This window comes from Pollachius pollachius (assembly GCF_949987615.1).
Source record: "Pollachius pollachius genome assembly, chromosome: 2".
Taxonomy (NCBI): domain Eukaryota; kingdom Metazoa; phylum Chordata; class Actinopteri; order Gadiformes; family Gadidae; genus Pollachius; species Pollachius pollachius.
The window spans coordinates 35,612,265-35,633,502 of NC_136935.1; the positions used below are offsets into that span (position 1 = coordinate 35,612,265).

A 21,238-nucleotide genomic window follows, 5' to 3' on the forward strand; every position below is an offset into this window, starting at 1 on the left:
CCTGTGTCAAATTCGTCCTTGTAAATAGAGAAATCGCGTCCCCTTATTGACAATACTTACCCTTATCAAACAATTTCAACATCGGGTCCGTTTGATAACTCGTGTAGACTAACAGGAATATCAATTTCAACGCCGGGACTGCTTGACGTCTCACGTAGACTACCGCGAAACGGGTGCTGTGTTGCAGCTGACTCCTTCCACTTTGGAGCTCTATGCAGACTCTTCCTTCCCCCCCTCCTCTGGCTGACGCTTTCATTTGCCACTAAAGAGGAGGAGTCTATAACTGTGGCAGACCGAGAGTGGTAGAGGCAGTCTTGAAAGCACGCTGAAACGCTTTTTGTTTTGGTAGCTCTTGCTAGTCTTGCCAGGGAGCGCTGAAGTATACCGGCGGTACATGAGCTCCGCATCTAGTCATTTGCCCGTGGAACTGTCGTTGTGACGGACCTGGGAGCGCACGAGCGGGAAGCGGCGGATTTCAGTCAATGCTTCGGTAGAATTCGCGGGAACGTGGCCGAGTAACTAGGAATCGGTAAGTACTCTATATAGTTCATGTTATAGCGACACTTTCTAGCTTCGCCCGTTGTCTTCAGCAAAAAGACACCGTTTTGCAAATGTTAAATAAATGAATAGCAGTATAAATCCGCTCTTAGATGTCCTGATCTTGAAATCGTGAGCTTTATCCTGGTTTTAGGACTACAGTGACCCCTGCAGGTAAGGATTAGAAGCAGTATTCACGAAAAGAAAGCTAATGTTGCGGAGAGCGTAGTTGTCAGTTAGCAACTAGCATATAATATTATCGTTTTAATATATGTAATAAACGAGTTGTCAAGTGTGTTGTTGATGGAATTTTATAAACAATACCCCTCGTTTTCAGAATACATTGTCTATTATCTAGCAAGCCGAACATGTGTAGTATTAAATCAAATTTAGGCAAACAAGTTGCACACCATTTGTGCATGCAGTAACACCCACACGACAACACTGGTAAAGGCTGAGTGCAGCACTGCAGGGATTATTATGTACATTAATGCAAGTTGAGGCCCCCAAAAAAACATTTTTTGGGGGATTGCTTTCTTACATTTAAGCTAATGGTTATTCCATTCTATTATTCTACAATTTTCTTGGTCGAGAAATGTAGCATTTCATTCCAATCCCTTCGTTTAATTTAGATTTTACATTTAGATCCCCATAGTCTGTTGTAAATGTAAGGTTAGAAAACTGATGTTAATAAGTTTCAAAAACTTAAAGTTGGACTTTCTTTAGTGCTTGAACATGCATGGTACAGTATCTAAAATTGAAACATCCCCTATAAATCAAAATGTAGAAATTATTCACATGCATAGTGCTCCAGTAGGCCAATAAAAGCATATTCTTCCTTCTGAACAACTGCTGTAGACCTGCAAAAGCCAGTTGGAACCAGATTAAACCAGTGCCTTTGAAAATCCCTTTAATATATTAAGTCATGCCTTGAAAGCCTCACTTCTAGTAATACACAACATTACAAAATACCTGGTTAAAGGAGTGATATTATGCGACCATGTGTGAGTGTGATTAGCCATTAATAATCTGCCTTTTCCTTGGGTGAACATTCCGACTTGTGACGTCACTAAAACACAAGAAAAGGCAGAATTTCAAACAGCTTGTAAAGGCTAATCACAGAAGCGTACCCAAACTTTTTCAGTACGCTTTCCTCACACTCCCTAAAAACCCTTAAACCAAGATTAACCATTTATAAAAGGTTCTGAATAATGAAACGTGATGTTGGATGGTTGTTACGCCAAAATTCAGGCCGAAAAAAAAACCTGGATCTTTCGAGTCACAACACGTGTCTTCCTCATATTGTGGCATAACATTGCATTGACATTGTGCAAATAAATCTAAACTCGATCCTACATGTCATTAATCTAAGATTAAATTACTACTATACAGGCCATTGGTCCTGCGCCTGCTTCTAGCAGATTCTCTGCTTTTGGGGTGGTTGTATTTTGTAGCATCAATGCAACTGTTGACACAATCCTTCATCCATCACATACTTATCTTAGTCTGGCAGACTGTATGTTTCATATTGGGAAAACACATAACATAGATGGAATACGTTTGTCATTTAATAATTCAATATAGGGCGACATTTAATTCCACGGAATTACTCCACAGATGCAACTGAATGAGACAGAATCAGTTGCTGAGCAGGGCAATGGGTCAAAGGAACATACCCTGCTTTTTTAGGTTGTATAATGTGAAGGTTGATGTTGATAGCCCTGGAGCTAAGGAGGCACAGTTAAACCCCCTTGTGTTTTGTGGAAAGACATTCTGTTGGTGTCACATGGAGCTGCGCCTAGTTACAGTGGTGGCCATTTTGAGTTTCAGCATGCAGGCAAAAAAATCCATCTAGATGGGGGATGGGCGACATATCGAAGCTAGCTCAGTGGATTTTCATAGGAATAAGAACTAAATCCTGTACACTACATATTTTTTTCAGTTTTAAAGGAAGTGAACAATGTTATCCTGTACTTGATAGTGAAAATGCCATGATTGTGATTCACAATAAAATACAAATAATATTTAATGAATCAGGTGGACCATGTCAGAGCTGATATCCCTTATAATTTTCCTCTAGCTGGGGTTTTCGCTTCAGCCAGGGTACAGCAAAGGAGAGTAACAACGGATTTCTCTTTTGCCCATTCGGCTCAATGCCTGCTTAAAGGAAGCACCCCCTGCTAAAATGGTACAGTCCGTTCTCTGCCGTTAAACTCTAGAGACCGCGTGACTGAGTGGGGGATGGGTATGTGGATGAGTGGGGGAAGGGTATTTGTGCACTCTCTGTCAGTCTGTGGACTGCAAAACCTGGTTTGCTGCTAGCTAGATGAGCTTGTGTGGACATCAAGCTGGATTTCTTTCTCATTCCAGTGTGTAAAGAAAAAGTCATCTTCATTTTGAATGTTTGCAGACATTTAGCTTCCATTGCCTTTCTTGCATTTATAGCATGATATTTATAACTCCTCCAATGTAGGGTACCCAGGTTATATGAAATAACCCTTTTTATATACATCTGCAGTGGTTATTTATTAGGAAGAGTACATGCTAATATGCCGATACTCCTGAGCTGCGCATGCCTAAAGAAATGAACAACCACGTGCCTGCCTGAGATGGAAGCTTCTGGCTTCCCCCTCCCTCCCTCCCTTTCTGTGTTCTCTCTATTCAGCGCTGGTTAGCATATCAAAACCAGAGGAAATCTTGCGCACCACTTCTGCACAATAATAATCTTGAGTGATTATTGTTTTTATCTGCATACATTGCCTTTGGGTGATTTTGTCATTTATAACAATGCATTTTATTTAAGTTATTTTTATTTTACCTTAATATAATACTTCAAAGCCCACTTGTGTAAAGTATCTTTACAATGGTTTTAATAGCAACTTATTAAATAGAAGCTGGTAATGATTTAAATGAACAAAGACCAGTTGGCGCGGACACACGAGAAATGGGATTAAGCATTCATAATCATGAATGTAAATAATTATTTATAATAAATCTTCATAACCAAAACGTACAAAGCAAATTAATGTGAATTTGCTTAATGTCTTGATGCCAGTACTCACAGTAGGTTGCATAGTGGCATTTAATGCAATGTAAAAAAGGACCCATATGTGAAGTATAAACCAGAATCCAAGATCTGCAAATAATACATAACCGATTTTAACAATGTGGCAGTAAAGTAGCAGGATTGGTAGTAACGGCACTTTCCAGACAGTAACTAACATGTGGAAGGGGTGACTTCACATAGTGCGCCGCTAGCCATACAAGTTCAAACAGTGTGGTGCAGGCTCAGTTTTCTCTTGGGTGCTCTTTCATTCTTACAAGATGTTTTAGTTTTTAATGGACAAATTGAAAAGATGCATGTCATTTCATGCATATCCTAGTTCAGATATTGGCATTTAGCTTGGGGATTTGGAACAGCTCTCTGCAGCAAATGCCAGATGTAACCACTTCACTGCCTCTTGCATAGAAACCACATACTCAGAGATTTCGTTTCATATTCAGGCTGAGCAACTATACTCCTTGAAATAGAAAGTACACAATTGTTCGACACATTGTCGACTACCATTCATAGTGTGAACGAATCATGTGATAAAGTATACAATTTTATTTGAATGTGATCCATGTTGAGTATGATGCCTTCAGCAACATGGGTGGCCATTTTGTGTTTCGGCGTAGACTGAGAGTCAAAGATGAACTGGGTTGGCTTGATTCACACTTCTGTTAAAGATTTTGGTGTCACTTACAAATGCCTTATTTTTGATAGATATCTTTTCAATGAAGATAGCATTAAATTAATCAGAAATACAGTCTACACATGGTAAATGTGGTAAATGATATGGTATTCTAGCTGCAAACTGCTGATATGTTATGGAATATCTATATGTATACAGAGGAACACTTCCAGCAACAATCAATCCTGTGTTCTAATGGTACATTGTTTTGTTAAACGTGTTAGAAGGCTAATTGATGATTTAGAAAACCCTTGTGCAATTATGTTAGCACAGCTGAAAACATGAAATTGTCTTTCTGTATTATGTAATAGGACCACCTTGCATAATGCTTTACTCCTTCTGTATTCTTAGCAGCTTATTTAAGACTGGGGAAGGGGAACTCTACTGTAGACTACCCTTCTTTTTAGTGTGCGTGTGTGCTCGGGGCCCAGTTTATGTTCTGCTAGATACTTCTTTGTTAGTGCCGTGTTTGCTAGCTGCTTCTTTGTTAGCTGCTTGTTTGCTAGCTGCTTCATTGTCAGCTGCTTGTTTGCTATCTGCTTCTTTGTTAGCTCTGTGTTTGCTAGCTGCTTCTTTGTTAGCTGCTTGTTTGCTAGCTGCTTGTTTATTAGCTGCTTGTTTATTAGCTGCTTGTTTGCTAGCTGCTTGTTTATTAGCTGCTTGTTTGATAGCTGCTTGTTTATTAGCTGCTTGTTTGATAGCTGCTTCTTTGCCACACTGCATTTTGCTAGCAAGCGGCTGATGGCTGGTGGCACAATGTTAAACTTCTATGATATATTTTTTTGCTTATTTTCTGAATGATTTTTATGATCACTATCAATAACGTAGCAATTCCAATTGGTTCGCATGAAGGACACGTTCGGCAAGTGAAATTTATAAACTAGAGTTCACCTCTTCCTCCATATTTCTTTCATTTTCTTCTACAACCATGTGCTTGCTTAAGTCTTTTTGTCACCCTCTTTGCAAATGCTCCAATCCAGGTCTTAAAATTGCAGTTCGACAACATGTATAGTATTTCTGTTTTGAGTTTGACCTAGTGGAATTCAAACCGTTGTGTGGCTTGACGGTTAAATTATCTGATTTGCTATTTAGAAGATGTTGTGGTTGTAGGTTGCTTCCAATCTCCAATATCAGTGGTTGCTAGGCTGTCATATCAGCATTGTCTTCAGCAAATCCCCATAATGACAAACTGACACTTTGTGGGTAGAAGCTTGAAGGAAGATAGTACAGTGCAAGGCCATTTACTTGATGAGGAGAAGATAGGTCCAGACTTTGATAGGTGCTTATTAAAAACCTCCAAGATGATAGGTTGGCTGTAAATTTACTGCTGGTGCCGAGCTAAAGTAGACCTCTGATAATTGTTTTGCCCAAAAGATTTAAACTCAGTATTTGGCCATTTCTCTCCCCTTGATTTTGCTTCACTCTACTCCTCTCCCCTAACTCGTGTCTATTGTTTAACCGTGAAGTTGTCATTCTAAGGCAATTAGCACACAACTTCTCAACTTGTGGCTTTGGATACTACATGCATTTGGGGACCCAATGTTAAATCAGGCTATATGAACAACATTTATAAAGCCTTTATATATTTATGCGTTTTACCAGTTATCAAGCATACCTGACTTAAATTACCTTAAGTGCTTACTTAGAGAAACTTGAACAAGTAATAATTATGTGTACACTCTTCTTGTTAGTACTAGTGGCCATGCACAATATAAAGTTGGGAGTGTCGGACCCCCCCCCCCCGCCCCCATTATAATGGTTCAGCCCACCCTGTGCACCAACATTCCTTTATGGGGTTGAGCTTGTGCTAGAGAGGGGGATGGGTGTTGCTAGACTCCCCTGTGCTAGTCTAACCTTCGAATTGCCTTAAAAAAAGTTACAGGATTTTAAACAAGCTTGTATGTATCTGTAACTTATTAGTGTTATTATTTATGACTTTGGAGATCTGTTCTTGGTATTTTGTAGTTGTTCAACAACGTCGTTGATGGTATAGTCCTTTTTAAGCTCCTCCCTTTATTCCTTCCATTGTGCTCCTGGCCTCCCTGAAAGTGCCAAAGAAATGGATCCTTCAGTGAGTCATTTCATAGTCATGGTTCCCTACCTTACTCTCAAGATGTATTTTCCAAATTCTTTAGATCAGATGTATTCATTGCCATCAAGCTATTTTACCATTGTAAATCAAGTGCTAAAAACATTCCCCCTCTGGTGAAATGGTTTAGTCCATGTGTGAGAACAGCAGTGGTTGTTCCAGAGTGGGGGATGGGAGCTGCTCTGCGGAGTAATATGTCAGGGTGTGCGCTCGTTTGGACTGCCAGCTAGCTTGGCAATGGGCAGATTACTTTGTACATGCAATGTTAGTTAATTTATTAAGTTGTGTTCATTGAGGCGTTTTAAATGTTGTGTACATGTATTGGTCTTTAGTGTTTAATCCTTTGAGTATTCATTACTAATATTGTATTGGTCAACATAGGTAAAATCATATATTTTTTAAAGTATTAACAATACATCCCTCTGAAAAAGTGCAATGGTACAGCTTGTATTTAGTCCCGCCTCTTTAAATCACTGTTATTTAGCCATGTGCTGCCATAATTAGCAGTTATTTTAGGCCTGCCAACCACCCCTCAAACTCTTAAAGGCTGCTTCGAAAGGTGAACTTTTCTCTCTTACTAAGGCATTTGAACATTTCTGATACCTGAGGTAATTGACAGATGAACTTTACTTTCTAAATCAATTGTGAACGGTTCTGAAACATTAAGTAATTGAAGCAAAATGTTAATTGAAGTGACACGCCCCTAGTAAGGTTTGCAGAAAGGTTTAGGGTTATTTAGGGGTCAGCAGAACTTTCTGGAACAAACAAGTTTAAATTATATTATACCACCCTAGTTTTGGCAACTGCTTTCCATAACTACAGACAGAAAACCCCTTTAAAGCTGAAGGTTGAACCTCCTGTTTATTACGAAGATGTAAACTTTGTGTTGTCCAAAGAAAAGGATTCCTTACACAGTCAGGCGTAGAATATGTTTAGAATTCTGTGTCCTTCCTTCCTGGACTAAAAAAAATTTCAGATGGAAAGATGTTTATTAATTGGAAACCCACAACACAAATGCCATCAGTCTATTCAAATATTCCTGTGATCTTAACATCCATTCAATGTGTATGCATGGGGACATGGAGAACCCCCCTGTGGACTTATTGAAGGGGCAGTTCTGGTGTCATTGGAAGTATAATTCTAAAGACTTTATTTGGATAAACATGGAATAAAGGGTAAGGGTATTTACATTGGTACAGAAGACAAATAATGGGCACCGAAGACACACAGTTAAGTTTGTGAATAAGCGGTAGGAATTTGAATGCAGTTTATCCAGCAAACTAAATCAAAAACATTGTCATATTGTGCAATCGTAAAGCACACTATAAGAACACGAAGTTGATTCCGCTTGTTGTCCTATTCAGTGATGAAAAGGACATATATGCGCTAGTGTGCTGCTATTTTTGCACTAGTGTTAATAATGGGACAGAGATTAGCAAAATAACCTTGAGCCTTACTCTCAATTATAGCAGAAATGTTGCCTTAAGTATTTTGCGTAATGGATCCCTTGATATTTGTCGTAATGGTTTAGTCCGTGCCTTGCTGTAACTTTCCATCACGTGGCAATGACTGTGCAAGACAGGGGGATGGGTGTTGCTAAGGGCGAGACTGTGCAGTGCTCTTCTCCAGTGTGCTGCTAGCTAGTCTGTTGGTTGTTAACATGTACTGAATGTGCAGTTTTTCGGTGTGCCATGTTTATGTCATTAATATATTATTCTTCCTGCATAGTAACAACAGAAAATTCTATTTAGTAAACTTGGTATAGTCCAAGTTTGGCTCCTCCTTTTTTTTTCTCCCATTGTGTTCCTGGCCTCGTGCTCCCTCAACCAGCAAAATAACTTTAATTTCACACAGCTCCTACTTTGCTATCTTTATGCAACAATTTTCTCCACATCCTGATCGTTAACATTGATTGTGTTTGTATACATCTTTAATGTTTTTGCTAAACTTCAAAACATCTCCCTCTGGTTGAATAGTTTAGTCCAAGTCTGACTTCCTCAGAGTGGTTCCAGAGTGGGGGAGGGGAGCTGCACTGTGGAAGAGCAGGGTGTCAGGGGGGTTCTCTAGTTTGGACTGCTAGCTAGGTTGAGTTGAGGAAAATATGTGTACCATTCAGACCCATTACACAACCACTGGTTCAGACAAAGTTGATTTATTGGACATTTTGCATTCCATGATTGTTCATTAAGAGTATAACAGCAGTGGGACTTTAAACTGTACATGTATCACTCCGCTTTACAGGTGTTTCTAAGAACCATAATTACATTGACGATCGTAAGCAGTTCGCTCATCGGAATCACACATAACATTTACATTGAGCGAATTTAGCAGACGCTTTTAACCAAAGCGACTTACGATAAGTACATTTGTCAGAAACCAAAAGTGACTGTCAACAGATTTTTATTTCACTGGCTGCAAAATATGTATGTTTCTGGCCATGTCTATCTCATATTTGGCCCATTTTTAAGGAGAAGTTGTAATTTCAAACATTTCGATAAAAAAATACATATTTGGACACCAGAGACAGCTACAGATGCATAACTTATTACTAGTTAGCAGAAATTTGATATTTCTTTAAAATATAGTTGAACAAGCTCTTATGGTTACTCTGCTTTTCTGTCAGGACGAATCAATCAAAATGATGGCAGACGCGTTGTCTGTGCAAATGTATACTACGCTATTGGAAAGCATAATTGCTTTAATTTGTTGGCCTATTAAATCATAGAAAAACACTTTCTTGTGCTGATATTCATCTGTTGTGTTACTAAGGAGACATAGATAAGCTTAAAACCCCAGAGTCTTACCCTCACCAATTCTTAAAAATGTTGATAAGTATTTTACGTAATGATCCTTTGACCTTTGCCATAATGGTTTAGTGCATGCTTTCTGTAACTTTCCATCACGTGGCAATGCCGCTAGAGAGGGGGATGGGTGTTGCTGTGAGTCAGACTGTGCACTGCACTTCTCCAGTCTGCTGCTAGCTAGTCTGGTTTGGTTATCAACAACTTGTGGTGTTGAATTTGCAGTTTTTCCGTGTACCATGTTTATATCAACAGTACACGATTATTTTTTTTAATTGTAAAAATAGAGTACACTTGGTACAGTCCAGGTTTGGCTCCTCCTAGTTTTTCTTGTTGTTCTCCCTTTGTGTGGCTGGCCTCTTTCTCCCTGAATGTGCAAAAGAAACACTTAAATTTCATAGTCATTACACAATATTTGCTATGATTTAGAAAAACTAGTTTTTCCACACCCTTGATCATTAACATTTGATGTATTTTTATAAATCTTGTCTGTTATTGCTCAACTCAAAAAGATCCCCCTCTGGTTTAATGGTTTAGTCCATGTGTGACTGCGGCAGTTTGTTCCAGGGTGGGGGAGGGGAGCTGCTCTGTGGAGGAGTAGCATATCAGGGTGTTGTCTCGTTTCGACTGCTAGCTAGGTTGAGTTGAGGAAGCGATGTGTACCGTTCAGACCCATTACACTACTACGCTGGTTCAGACCAAGTCAATTTATTGGACATGTGGCATTACATGGTTGTTGATTAAGAGTATACCAGTATTGGGACTTTTAACTATACATGTATCAATCCGCTTTACAGGTGTTTTTAAGGACTGTAAATTACAGTGACGATTGCAAGCTGTTAGCTCATTGGAAACACACGTGCCACCAAAGTAACTGTTAACAGACCCTTATTTCACTGGCTGCACAATATGCATGCTGGTGGCTGTGGATATCCCATATTTGGACCCTTTTTAAGGGGGAAGTTGTAATTCTAAAGTCAACATTTGGCAAAAAAAAAAAAAATCATCAAAAGAGTAAAAGTGGTCATCAGAGCCAGCTACAGGTGCAGTAGTTACTACTCGTAAGCGGAAATGTGTTATTCATTATAAACTATTGTGGAATAAGCTCTTATGGTTACCGTGCTTTTTGTCAAGCCGACTTAATAAAAAAATAAGGCCTGCTGTCTGTGCAAATGTACAAGTGTGTACACTATTGGAAAGCATAATTGCTTCTTGGCCTATTAATTAATAGCAAAGCACCTTTCTTGTCCTTATATTTGCTCTAGTGTTGATAACGGGACAGAGATATGCTTGAAACCCCAGAGTCTTACCCTCCGCAATTCATAAAAATGTTGATAAGTATTTTGCGTAATTGATCCTTCGACCTCTGCCATAATGGTTTAGTCCATGCTTTATGCTAACTTTCCATCATGTGAGGATGGCGCTGCCAGAGGCGGATGGGTGTTGCTAAGGGCCAGACTGTGCACTGCACTTCTCCAGTGTGCTGCTAGCTAGTCGGTGTGGGTTTTAAACAACTTGTAGTGGTATTGTAATTGCAGTTCATCGGTGTACCATGTTTATATCACCAGTAAACGATTATTCTTGAATTGTAAGAATGGAAGGGTTGGTATAGTCACTTGGTATATTCTAAGTTTGGCTCCTCCTTGTTTTTCTCCCTTTGTGTAGCTGGGCTCATGCTACCTGAATCTGCAAAAGAAACAACACTTTGATTTCATAAATTGTCTAATACTTTCTAATGTTGGCTATCATTGCGAAAATAAAGTTTTTCCACACCTGTGATAATTTTCATTTCATGTCTTTTGTATGAATCTTGTGTTTTATTGCTTAACTCAAAAACGACCCGCTCTTGTTGAATGGTTTAGTCCATGTGTGACTGCGGCAGAGGTTGTTCCAGAGTGGGGGAGGGGAGCTGCTCTGGAGGAGTAGGATTGCAGGGTGTGCAGTCGTTTGGACTGCTAGCTAGGTTGAGGTGACTGAACAAGGTTCACCTTTAAGACTCATTATACAACAGCTCTATCCGAATAAGTCATTTGATTAGAGAAAAGGCAATCCATAAGTAATGATATGAAGTATAACAGCACTGGGACTTTTTACTATACATGTATCACTCTTATCTAAAGTTGTTTTTAATGACCGTAAATTACGTTAACGGCCCTGAGCTGCTTACTTATTGGAATCACGCATGCCTCAAAAGCGACTGTAACAAGACTCTTATTTCACTAGCTGCGCAATATGCATGCTTGTGGCAAGGGAGATCCCTTATGTTGACCCTTTTAAGGGGGAAGTTGCAATTCTTAAGCCTAAATATATGGATAAAAAAAATCATCAAAATACTAACAGTGACACCAGAGACAGCCACAGATGCAGTAGTTACTACTAGTAAGCAATAATTCATTTTATATTAAACATATTGTGGGGAAATGCTCTTCGGGTTACCATGCCGTTTTATCCAGCGGACTAAACATATGGTAATGTTATTTGTGCAAATGTTGAGCACGCTAAAGGAAAGCCTAATTGATTCACCTGTTTTCCCTATAAAATCAAAGAAAACACACCGTTCTTGTGCTGCTTTTTTGCTCTAGTGTTGATAATGGGACAGATATATGCCTGAAACCCCAGAGTCGTACTCTAAATATTTAGTAATAATGATGCGGAATAATAAAGTATTTTGAGTAATGAATCCTTTGCCATAATGGTTCCCTGACCTTTGCCATAATGGTTTAGTCCATGCTTTGCTGTAACTTTCCATCACGTGGCAATGACATCGCTAGAGAGGGGGATGGGTGTTGCTAAAGGCCAGACTGTGCAGTGCTCTTCTCCAGTGTGTTGCTAGCTAGTCTGTGTTGGTTGTTACTGTTCACTACAACTTGTAGTGAATGTGCGGTTACTCTTTGTACCATGTTTATTTCACCAATATACTATATTATTTTTGCATCGTAACAATGGACGATTATTAATTTAGTAAACTTGGAATAGTCTGAGTTTGGCACCTCCTCGTTTTTCCCCCTTAGTGGTGCTGGCCTCATGCTCCCTGAAAGAGCAAAAAAGACGGAACACTTTAATATTCTTTAGAATACTAGTCCTTCCACACCCTGATCACAATGTTTTTGTGCGATTCTTAAGTGTTTTTGCTATCCTAAAAAACACCCCCTTTGCTTGAATGGTTTACTCCAAGTGTGACTGCGGCAGAGGTTGTTCCAGAGTGGGGGAGGGGAGCCGCACTGTGGAAGAGCTGGGTGTCAGGGGCTGCGCTCATTTGGACTGCTAGGTGGAGTTCAGGAAACAATGTGCACCATTAAGTCTCATACGACCAAACCGGTTCCAAACAAGTAAAGTTTTTGGACATGTGGCATCCCTGTTGATTAAGAGTATAACCGCACCGGGACTTTTGACTATGCATGTATCACTCCGCTTTACAGGGGTCTCAAGAACTGTTAATTACATTGATGATTGTAAGCTGTTAGCTCATCAGAATCACATGTGCCATCAAAGTGATTGTTGACAGATTTATTTCACTGGCTACACAATAAATGGAAATGTACAGCTATATGTATATGATATAAAGTAGCTGGCCTGGGGTAACGTGAAGAATAGACATAAACAAAATGTGGAAGGAAAAATGTTTGTCGCATGAATACAGGCCTATCCTTATTCATTTGGGGGAACTACTTTTGTGGACTGAGCCTAATAAATGATTAAATAAACAACACATCACAAACTGTTGTCACTTATTATTTTTAACTAATACATGACACTTGTAGAACTGTTGTGCTTTTCTGCGGCCTCATACCTACGACCGAATCACAGCGGTGCTGACATTCAGTATAACAGCACTCCCCCTGGTGTAATATTGCTTTAATAGCTCTGCGACTATTTATTGTTTTCACGGACAGGTTTGTCTTATCAAAGCTTAATCAGCAGGTGATCGGGTAACCCTCGGCACAGCCAATATGAGGTTATGTATGCCAAAACATGTGTTTACCCCCACCAATCAAGAGCAAGTGTTGTATAACTCAAACAAATCTACAAGTTGTGGTTTTAAGAAAACCTAATTGGTTATGTCGTTCAATTCAAGTTTTCTTAAACTTGAATTGAACGATGTAACCAACTAGGTTTTCAGAAATGTACTTCATTGAATTGTATTACTTTGTTGAGAAAGCTCATTATTTTTCTTAGTTTGTATGCATTTTGACATGGATATCCCTTCTTTTGATCCTTTTTAAGGGGAAGTTTTGACAGGTTTTCTACATTTGGAATAACCTTCTTATCAAAAGAGCAAAAGTAGGCAGCAGTTTCCGCCACTTATGCAGAAGTAACTACAAGCTAACGATAATTTGTATTTATTAAAAAGATTGTGTGGGGTAAGCTTTGGGGTTAACATGCAATATTGTCTGTCTCTAAATAACAAAAAATGGTAAATGTCTTTTTTTACAAATGTATAGCAGGCTTTAGGTAGGGAGTTGATTCCACTTGTTGTCCTAGAAAATCGTAGAAAACAAACATTTATTTTGGTGTTTTTTTTCTCTAGTGTTAATATGGGGACTAAGATATTCTGGAAGTCCTACACTCAATATTTCGTCAAAATGTTGCTCATGTATTTTGCGTAATGGATCCTTTGACCTTGGCCATAATGGTTTAGTCCATGCTTTGCTGTAGCTTTCCGTCACGTGGCAATGACTGTGCTATAGAGGGGGATGGGTGTCCCTGCCAGACTGTGCAGTGCACTTCTCCAGTGTGCTGCTAGCTAGTCTGTGTTGGTTGCAAATAACTCATAGTGATGAATGAATGCATGCAATTATTCAGTGTACAATGTTTGTGTCCTCTATCAACATTCTTAATATTCTTGCATTGTAAGAAATAGTCTTAGTTTGGCTTAGGTTTTTCTTGGTTTGGCTCCTCCTTGTTTTTTTGCCTTTGTGTTGCTGGCCTCGTGCTCCCTCACACAGTGCCTAGTTTTAGCTAGCATTTTGAAAAATGTTTTTTTTTTTTTTTTCTAAGCCCAAGATAATATAATATTGTGTGTTAGTAAGACACTTTAGTGTGTTTGATAAACAAATAATCTAAAATCCCCGTCTGGTTGAATGGTTTAGTCCATGTGTGACTGCGGCTGAGGTTGTTCCAGAGTCGGGGAGGGGAGCTGCTCTGTGGAGGAGCAGGATAGAAGGGTGTGCTCTTGTTTGGAGTGCTAGCTAGGTTGAGTTGAGGCAACAATGTGCTCTGCTACTAGTTATTGTTTTGTATGTAGGACATATGTGTCGGATCACACTTAATCAGCAGATGACCATAGCCATAAGAGGTTAGGCATGCCATAGCATATGAATAGTAGTTGGGGGGGGGGGAGATGGGTGGCTCGGAGGGACAGTGCAGTGCACTGCTAGCTAGTCAGAGTTGGTTGTCAACAAACTTGTATGGATTGTGAATATATGCAGATATTTGGTGTGCCATGTTTGTGTCATGTCAAAAAAATATGCTTGCATGGGAAATACAAAAGATTACATTTACTTGGTAAAGTCTTAGTTTGGCTCCTCCTGGTTTTCTCCCTTTGTGTAGCTGGCCTCTGGCTCCCTCAACCAGCAGAAGAAACACTTAAACACTTGAATTTCACACACAGCCTAGTATTTAGCTATCATTTAGAAAATATTGTTTTTCTACACCCTAATAAATTATCTATGATTGAATGTTCTTAAGAATCATGTGTTTTTGTTCAACCAAAAAAAAATCCCCCTCTGGTTGAATGGTTTGGCCCATGTGTGACTGCAGCAGATGTTGTTCCAGAGTGGGGGAGGGGAGCTGCTCTGTGGAGGAGTATGTCCGGGTGTGCATTCGTTTTAACTGCTAGCTAGTTTGAATTGACGGAACAATGTGTACCGCTAAGACTCATCAGCTGTGGTAACAGTTAGCATTGTCTTTGTTTGACCTTGATTGCATTTCCTTTTAGAAAGTTAATGTATTTAAAGGTATGATTGATTGAAAAAAAGCAATATCAATCTGCCCAAATAAACTTGTCACCTGGTTTCAAAGTTTATAATAATGTTTTTATTGAAGATCAGCAAAAAGTGAGATGTCACAATCTTTGCCCAGCCCCGCCCACTTTTTGCAGTGCGTATTTTCACTCTATGACTCAATTAATCACTGGCCAAACTAACTTTGGTCTTTGGAGTTGTACAGATTGAATTACAAAAAATTGTATTGTATGGTTTGAAATAACTGTCATGTTTGAAAGCAAGCTAATGTCTAATGTACAAATGGAGAAAATATTTTAGCTGACTTAGATGGAGGACTTTTGATTGAGGGACCTGCCAGGGAAATTCCACAGAATTTGCTCAAGTCTGGTTCCTAGTTCAACTGCTATTAACAACAGAATTCGAAAATATGTAGATGGTGAAGGCCTGAATCACCACTTTTCAGGAGATGATTGGCTATGCTGTGTTGGATTGCAGCGTAAAGCCTATATAAAGATATATTCCTTCTATGTCCCATTTTCAAAGTTCTCAGATGGAAAGATACCCTCTTGTGAACCTCACAGCAGTTTGCCATATAAAAGGCTTTAAATCATTAGCCTTTCTCTCCAGTAAAGACAACTTCTTTCTTTATGTCCTTCTTGATGTTTGGATGTGTATGAACATGAAAACACAATCCATGAACTTTACTTGTACAGCCAGTAGGAGTCGAGCCTGACTTTATGCATAGACAAATGATAGCAGGACACTGTTATCTACTCCTTTTCTAATTAATTAATTTAGATTAGCAGGTCACAAGTGAAACTAAATCACTCTCAAATTATTTAAATTATGTTGCTTTAGAAAAGAATTGCCATTTTGTGGCTCATTGCTATAGCTACAGCTGGTAACACTGGTGGCCATTTTGTGTATCTGCTATCTGTTCTGACAAATAAAAATGGTGGACTCTGTCCACAGGACTATCCGAAGGCTTTTCACCTTAATGTCAGAGTAACATTTAAAGAGATATTTTAAGTTTAGGCTTTTTATGCTTGTTGAAAAAGGTTTTCCCTTTTCTTTGCAACATTTTGTAGGACTGAGCAAACTGAATTATTCTGCTGTTAGTGATGGTATGAGGTGTTTGGCAGTAAAACCTTATTCATACTGTTTCATTCATACAGCCCCTGGTTACATTTAATTACTAACTATACATTAAAAAGTATGTGTGGACAGTGCCTGAAAGAGGTCAGTTTGTGCTACATCTGACGAGGTGAAGCTGGCTGTGCATGGCATAGAGAAGCCATTTTAGCTTCCTGCAATGATTTTCCGGCACGGTTACTGAATAGGAATTGTGGGGAAGGTGGGGAGACTGCATTTTGAATTGTGTGCATTAATGCCGCAGTGTTGACACGGTATGCTAGGAAATAAGGCCCATCCGTTTTTGGAACATGTCACGTCACGTTTATTAAGATATTTTGCTCGGAGAAGTAAAATGAATATGAGGCGCTTTTTAGCTTTAAACAGAGCGTAGAACACACGGCCTAAAATGAATGACTGTCTTTCTTTAGTTGTGATTTATCTTTGTATTGTAAAGCACAATGCTGCTTAAGCTCTAGTCTATACAAACTATATTAGGATAGACTATTGCCTCATGTGCTATTCCTGCTGAACCTACCCATGCTGTTACAAAAGGTTTTGTGGTGGTTCTGTGTTATTGCAGCTTATTTTATTAACCTTAATGAATGTAGCAAATGGAATATTATCACAAATACAGCTAGTATATAAAGCCAGGAATTTATTTGTTTGACCATAATTGATAACCTTAACACAAAAATAGATGGTTCTGTTTTTATGTCGGGTCAAATCAAGCCCCCAGGAGCAGTGCATACTTCCGCAATCCACCAGTGCTCAGCGGCCAAGCGTGGTCATGCAGCGGGCTGTGGTCAGGTCCCTCGATTCAAGAGGCCCAGAAGTAGACATCTGCGTTCACTCCAATACAAGTGGAGAAAAGGAATGTGTCAAAAATGTCTGGATATCAATCAAGGGCTCATAATTATCTTTATACCATGTACTAATAAAATGTAAGTTTTCTCTTATCAAAACGCCCCCCCAAGCATTTTATTAGCCATTTTATTTATTTATTCTTTGCAGGAGAAGGAGGTGTGGGCAGCTGAAAGGAGTTGTAGTGAAGTTAGTTGTTAGTGTAGTTGTTTTGGCCCGGCATCCGAGAGGGCTCAGTGCCCTCCGTTAATTTCTCGTGTTCGAGGCTTTTCCTTTTACTTAACATTAGTGATGTTGATGGTTTTTAGGCACTTTGTTGACTTTTTATCACTTAAAGTCGCCGGGGGATGTGCAGACAGACCTCTCGCTTACGATGCTGCAATGCTACACAACAAGAATATTTCTGCATCCGGCACGTCATGCACCAGGGCGTGGCTGGCTACCATGAGATGGAAACAAATCTCTCCTTGATGTTGCCCTGCGCCATTGAGCAGTTATCATAGGAATGAATGGGTGCCATTTTTTAATCCGCTGGCCTTTTTTAATAAGTCCATGGGTCAAATACCTCCGCGCTAGCAAATTACTTCCATATAGAATTCAGAGCACTAATGGTATGATATGACGATTTATGAAGATTTATTTTGATAAAAATACCAAAATTAGCAATCCATAAACACTACTTATAGAAATACCCCAATTACATTTGCCCGCAGTCTTCATTTGGCAGCTTTGATTGGTTGAACATGTGTCAGATAGGAACATGGAGGCCTGGTAAGCAACAATATTGAGCCAAAATCCTGTTGAGGATGTTATTTCCTTGCTGTGAAACACCTTTCTGATGGGAAAACGTGCTAATTTAATAAGGGAAATAGGCCAGCTTTTTGGTAACATGGAGAAAGATATCTTGCAGACTGAATTGCCATTCAAGCCTTTCTTCCGGGATAAATACATGTTGTGGAAGTCAGGAAAGACTATGGCAGTGAAGATTTCTGTAATTGGAGAATACCTTTTCAGGACAAATTATTTAAACCACAGAAACTGAGCTCCTTCTAGCACACAACAGTGATAGGACACTACAGTGACCTCCAGTGTTTCTTCCGAAGCAGTGCTTGGAACCTCCATTTTAGACTTGGATTAAGGCAACAATGTAATCATTTGGTTGAACATTTTCAAAGTCACTAAAACTAAAAACCTATTTCTTGTTGTTACTTTTCAGGTGAAAATGGAAGTCGCTGTTGCAGAGGAGAAGAAGAAAATTTTCCGTGCCAGGAAAACCATGAAGATCAGTGATCGGCAACAACTTGAGACACTTCACAACACCTTGTTGTCGAGCGGGGCTACCCTGTCTAATCCCTCTCCGCCTCCTATGCAGAATGGAAGGCACAAGGAGGACGGGCATAAAGCGCTGGATAAGGAACGCCACGACACATCCGACTCCCAGGCTATGTCGCCGGCCTCACCAGCGTCCTGCGGCTCGCCCACACCTTTGCTGTCCCTCAACTTGTCCCCCTCCCCTCCTATTTGTGAGGCTACCACTTTCCCCATGTCCCCATTCCGTTCTCTGAACTTTGACTTTGGCAAGAGTGCTGACGGGGTCATGGAAGGCTCTCCATCCAATGGCAGCTCGGCGGTGGCTCCAACGCAGCCCAAGGCAGGCAATGACGCCAAGGCCGCCAAAATGGATACCATCACTGAAAACAAAAAGGTAACTCTTAACACAGTTGACTTTTTTTATCTAAAGTTGCAGATTCAGGGATTTTCATTTTGATCCTTTTAGCGACACCTTTGGCGGAATGTGGTACATTTTCCGAGAGATACAAACATTTGTCGCAACAAACGCCCAGTTCGTCACATTTGTGGTACTGGCAAACTCGAGGGCTTTCATCATTGAAGGCTAAATCCCCATTGTATTCAGTAATGGATGAAAGTCTTTGAGATTGCCACTTTAACTCTGAATGTAACCAAAGAACCTTATTTGAGTAATGTGGTTAATTTGGTTCTATTTCTTTTTCTTGTAATGCTAACTTTTAGTTTCTTGGTTAACTTTGCGTTCTCTACTTCAGGACGAAAAAGCTACAGCAGAGCCACCAGCCACAGACTCTTCAAAAGAGTCGGGTAAAAATACAGTGTCGAATTCTTCGCCTCCCACCCCTCCGCCCGTTAAAAAAGTGGAGAAAGACAGCCGTTCAGAGTCGGGCAGCACACAGGACATGGAAGTGGTTGGTGACACTACGAAAGCGAAAAACTCCACAGCAAAAACGAAAACAGACAAACCCTCTTCACCCAAACCCTCTCCATCTCCATCCACCTCCACGACTCCGATGAAGCAGCAGGAAATCAAAGTTCTGGAACCAAAAGAGGAGAAGAAGGTGCTGGGAAAAAGTAAACAGAAGGACGCCAAAGACGAGGTTATCAAGGATGTTAAAGAGGAGGGTAAGAAAGGGGCTACAAAGGCGGAGAAGATGGAGGTTGACTTTGTGAAGGTTGACACAAAGAAGGAAAAGAAGGATGCTGTTGTAAAGACCCCAAAGTCGTTTTGTCCCTCCTCCACCCCTCCGACAGAGACAGGTATGGGGATTGGGATGGGTCAAATAGCTGGTTGTTTTATCAATGGTATTGAGGTGATCTTATAAATGTATGACAATAAATTATCTGAAACGAGTATTAATAAATAAGTGTACTGCATACGTGTATGCTATATAGCTTGTGCAGTTGTTTTTTTCTTTGATTGATTGAACGCATTATAAAACTTCTTTTTGGTGGCGGTTACTTTGTTCTCATAGACGTGCAGGAGAAGAGCAACACGTTAGGTCTGAAGCGAGTGTTGTCCGAGGGCGAGGAGAAGGAGAAAGAGAAGGTTGAGCGGGATGGGAAACGGCCCAAGATGGACGGAGTGGAACTAGAAGCGCAACTGGAGCTCAAGATTACTGCGAAAGCTGGCAGTCGCCTTAAACTTGAAAAGGTTTGTGTGGCCAACTGTGGCTGTCCAGTTGTCTTTATTGAAGGATGCGTGCAAAACGAGCAATAGGATTTGTTGTTAACGATCCCCTTTTGTTTGCTAGGTGGTTCAGCAGTTGGTTGAGGATCGGTTGCGAGTCTTGCAGCAAACAGTTTTTGACCAGAACTTAAAAGAACTGAAGGAGAGAGTACTGAAGATCGACTCTGCCACCAAACACCAATCAACACTAAACACACTTCAAGTAAGTGGATTGTTGCTTGATTAATCCAGTGTTTCCCCCACGTTCACACAGCAGCGGCGCGCCGTCGCTGCTGAATTTTCTCCGCCGCTGCAATAAAAATCCTTCTCCTAATTGTTTTTTACGTAGCTCCTTTTAGAAAATGTACAGCGCGTAACGTCAATTGCGCAGCACGCGGCACATCATCACGTAACCAACATCAAAGAAAAATACACAGCGAGTGTGGCAGTTGTATGCAGTAGGCTACCTTACACGGTTGCAAAGTTACATTGATTCTAGCAGTAGTGAGTGAAGCGGAAGATTGAAGAAAGAAGGAAAGAGTGAGCCAGACAGAGAGAGAGAGACAGACAGAGAGAGAGAGAGAGAGAGAGACAGACAGACAGACAGACAGACAGAGAGAGAGAGAAAGTAAGTTGCTAAAATGTGTCGCTACATGACCACCAGTGTTAAAAACCCTCTGAGCCCAATCATTTTATTGTATCTATAAACCGCAACCTCCGTGCCGTTTTTCCTCTAGTATTGTGTGTGTGTGTAGGCCTATGTGTGTGTGTGCGTGTTGTCGCTCTTTTTGGGATAGAAACCATGTTTAGTGTTTAAGTATTAGGCAAAAATCTGTAAATAAATTGTGCAAATTATATTTGCGTTGTGGCATTTTTTGTTTAAATATTACTATACAAAAATATAAAAATCTGTAAATGAAGACACAAAAGGCAAAGTTACAACACCATTAATCCCATCTACAGTAATACACAGGACTGTTTGAATAGGATTTAAGTGCATGTTCTCCTCTCGAAGTGCACCAGATTCATGCATTCCAATGTAAAGGGTACAAAAAAATTTCGCCCGGGGGGTCATGCCCCCGGAGCCCCCTAGAGGGTTCGGGGACCACACCACCGCTGCTGAAAAAAATCCTGCGGGAAACACTGTAATCACTTCGACA

The 21,238-nt window shown here is 40.1% G+C and overlaps 1 protein-coding gene across 1 annotated transcript in view; it reads left to right on the top strand.

Moving 5' to 3' along the window:
• The first annotated feature begins 279 nt into the window (after positions 1 to 279).
• The window catches only part of atf7ip (activating transcription factor 7 interacting protein), a 29,774-nt gene continuing 8,815 nt past the window's right edge, over positions 280 to 21,238 (top strand). The window contains exons 1-5 of the mRNA XM_079729551.1: positions 280 to 529; positions 18,318 to 18,806; positions 19,165 to 19,669; positions 19,885 to 20,063; positions 20,164 to 20,301. Coding sequence (XP_079585677.1) covers positions 18,324 to 18,806; positions 19,165 to 19,669; positions 19,885 to 20,063; positions 20,164 to 20,301 — 1,305 coding nt within the window. The 5' untranslated portion in view covers positions 280 to 529; positions 18,318 to 18,323. The remainder of the gene's footprint in view (positions 530 to 18,317; positions 18,807 to 19,164; positions 19,670 to 19,884; positions 20,064 to 20,163; positions 20,302 to 21,238) is intronic.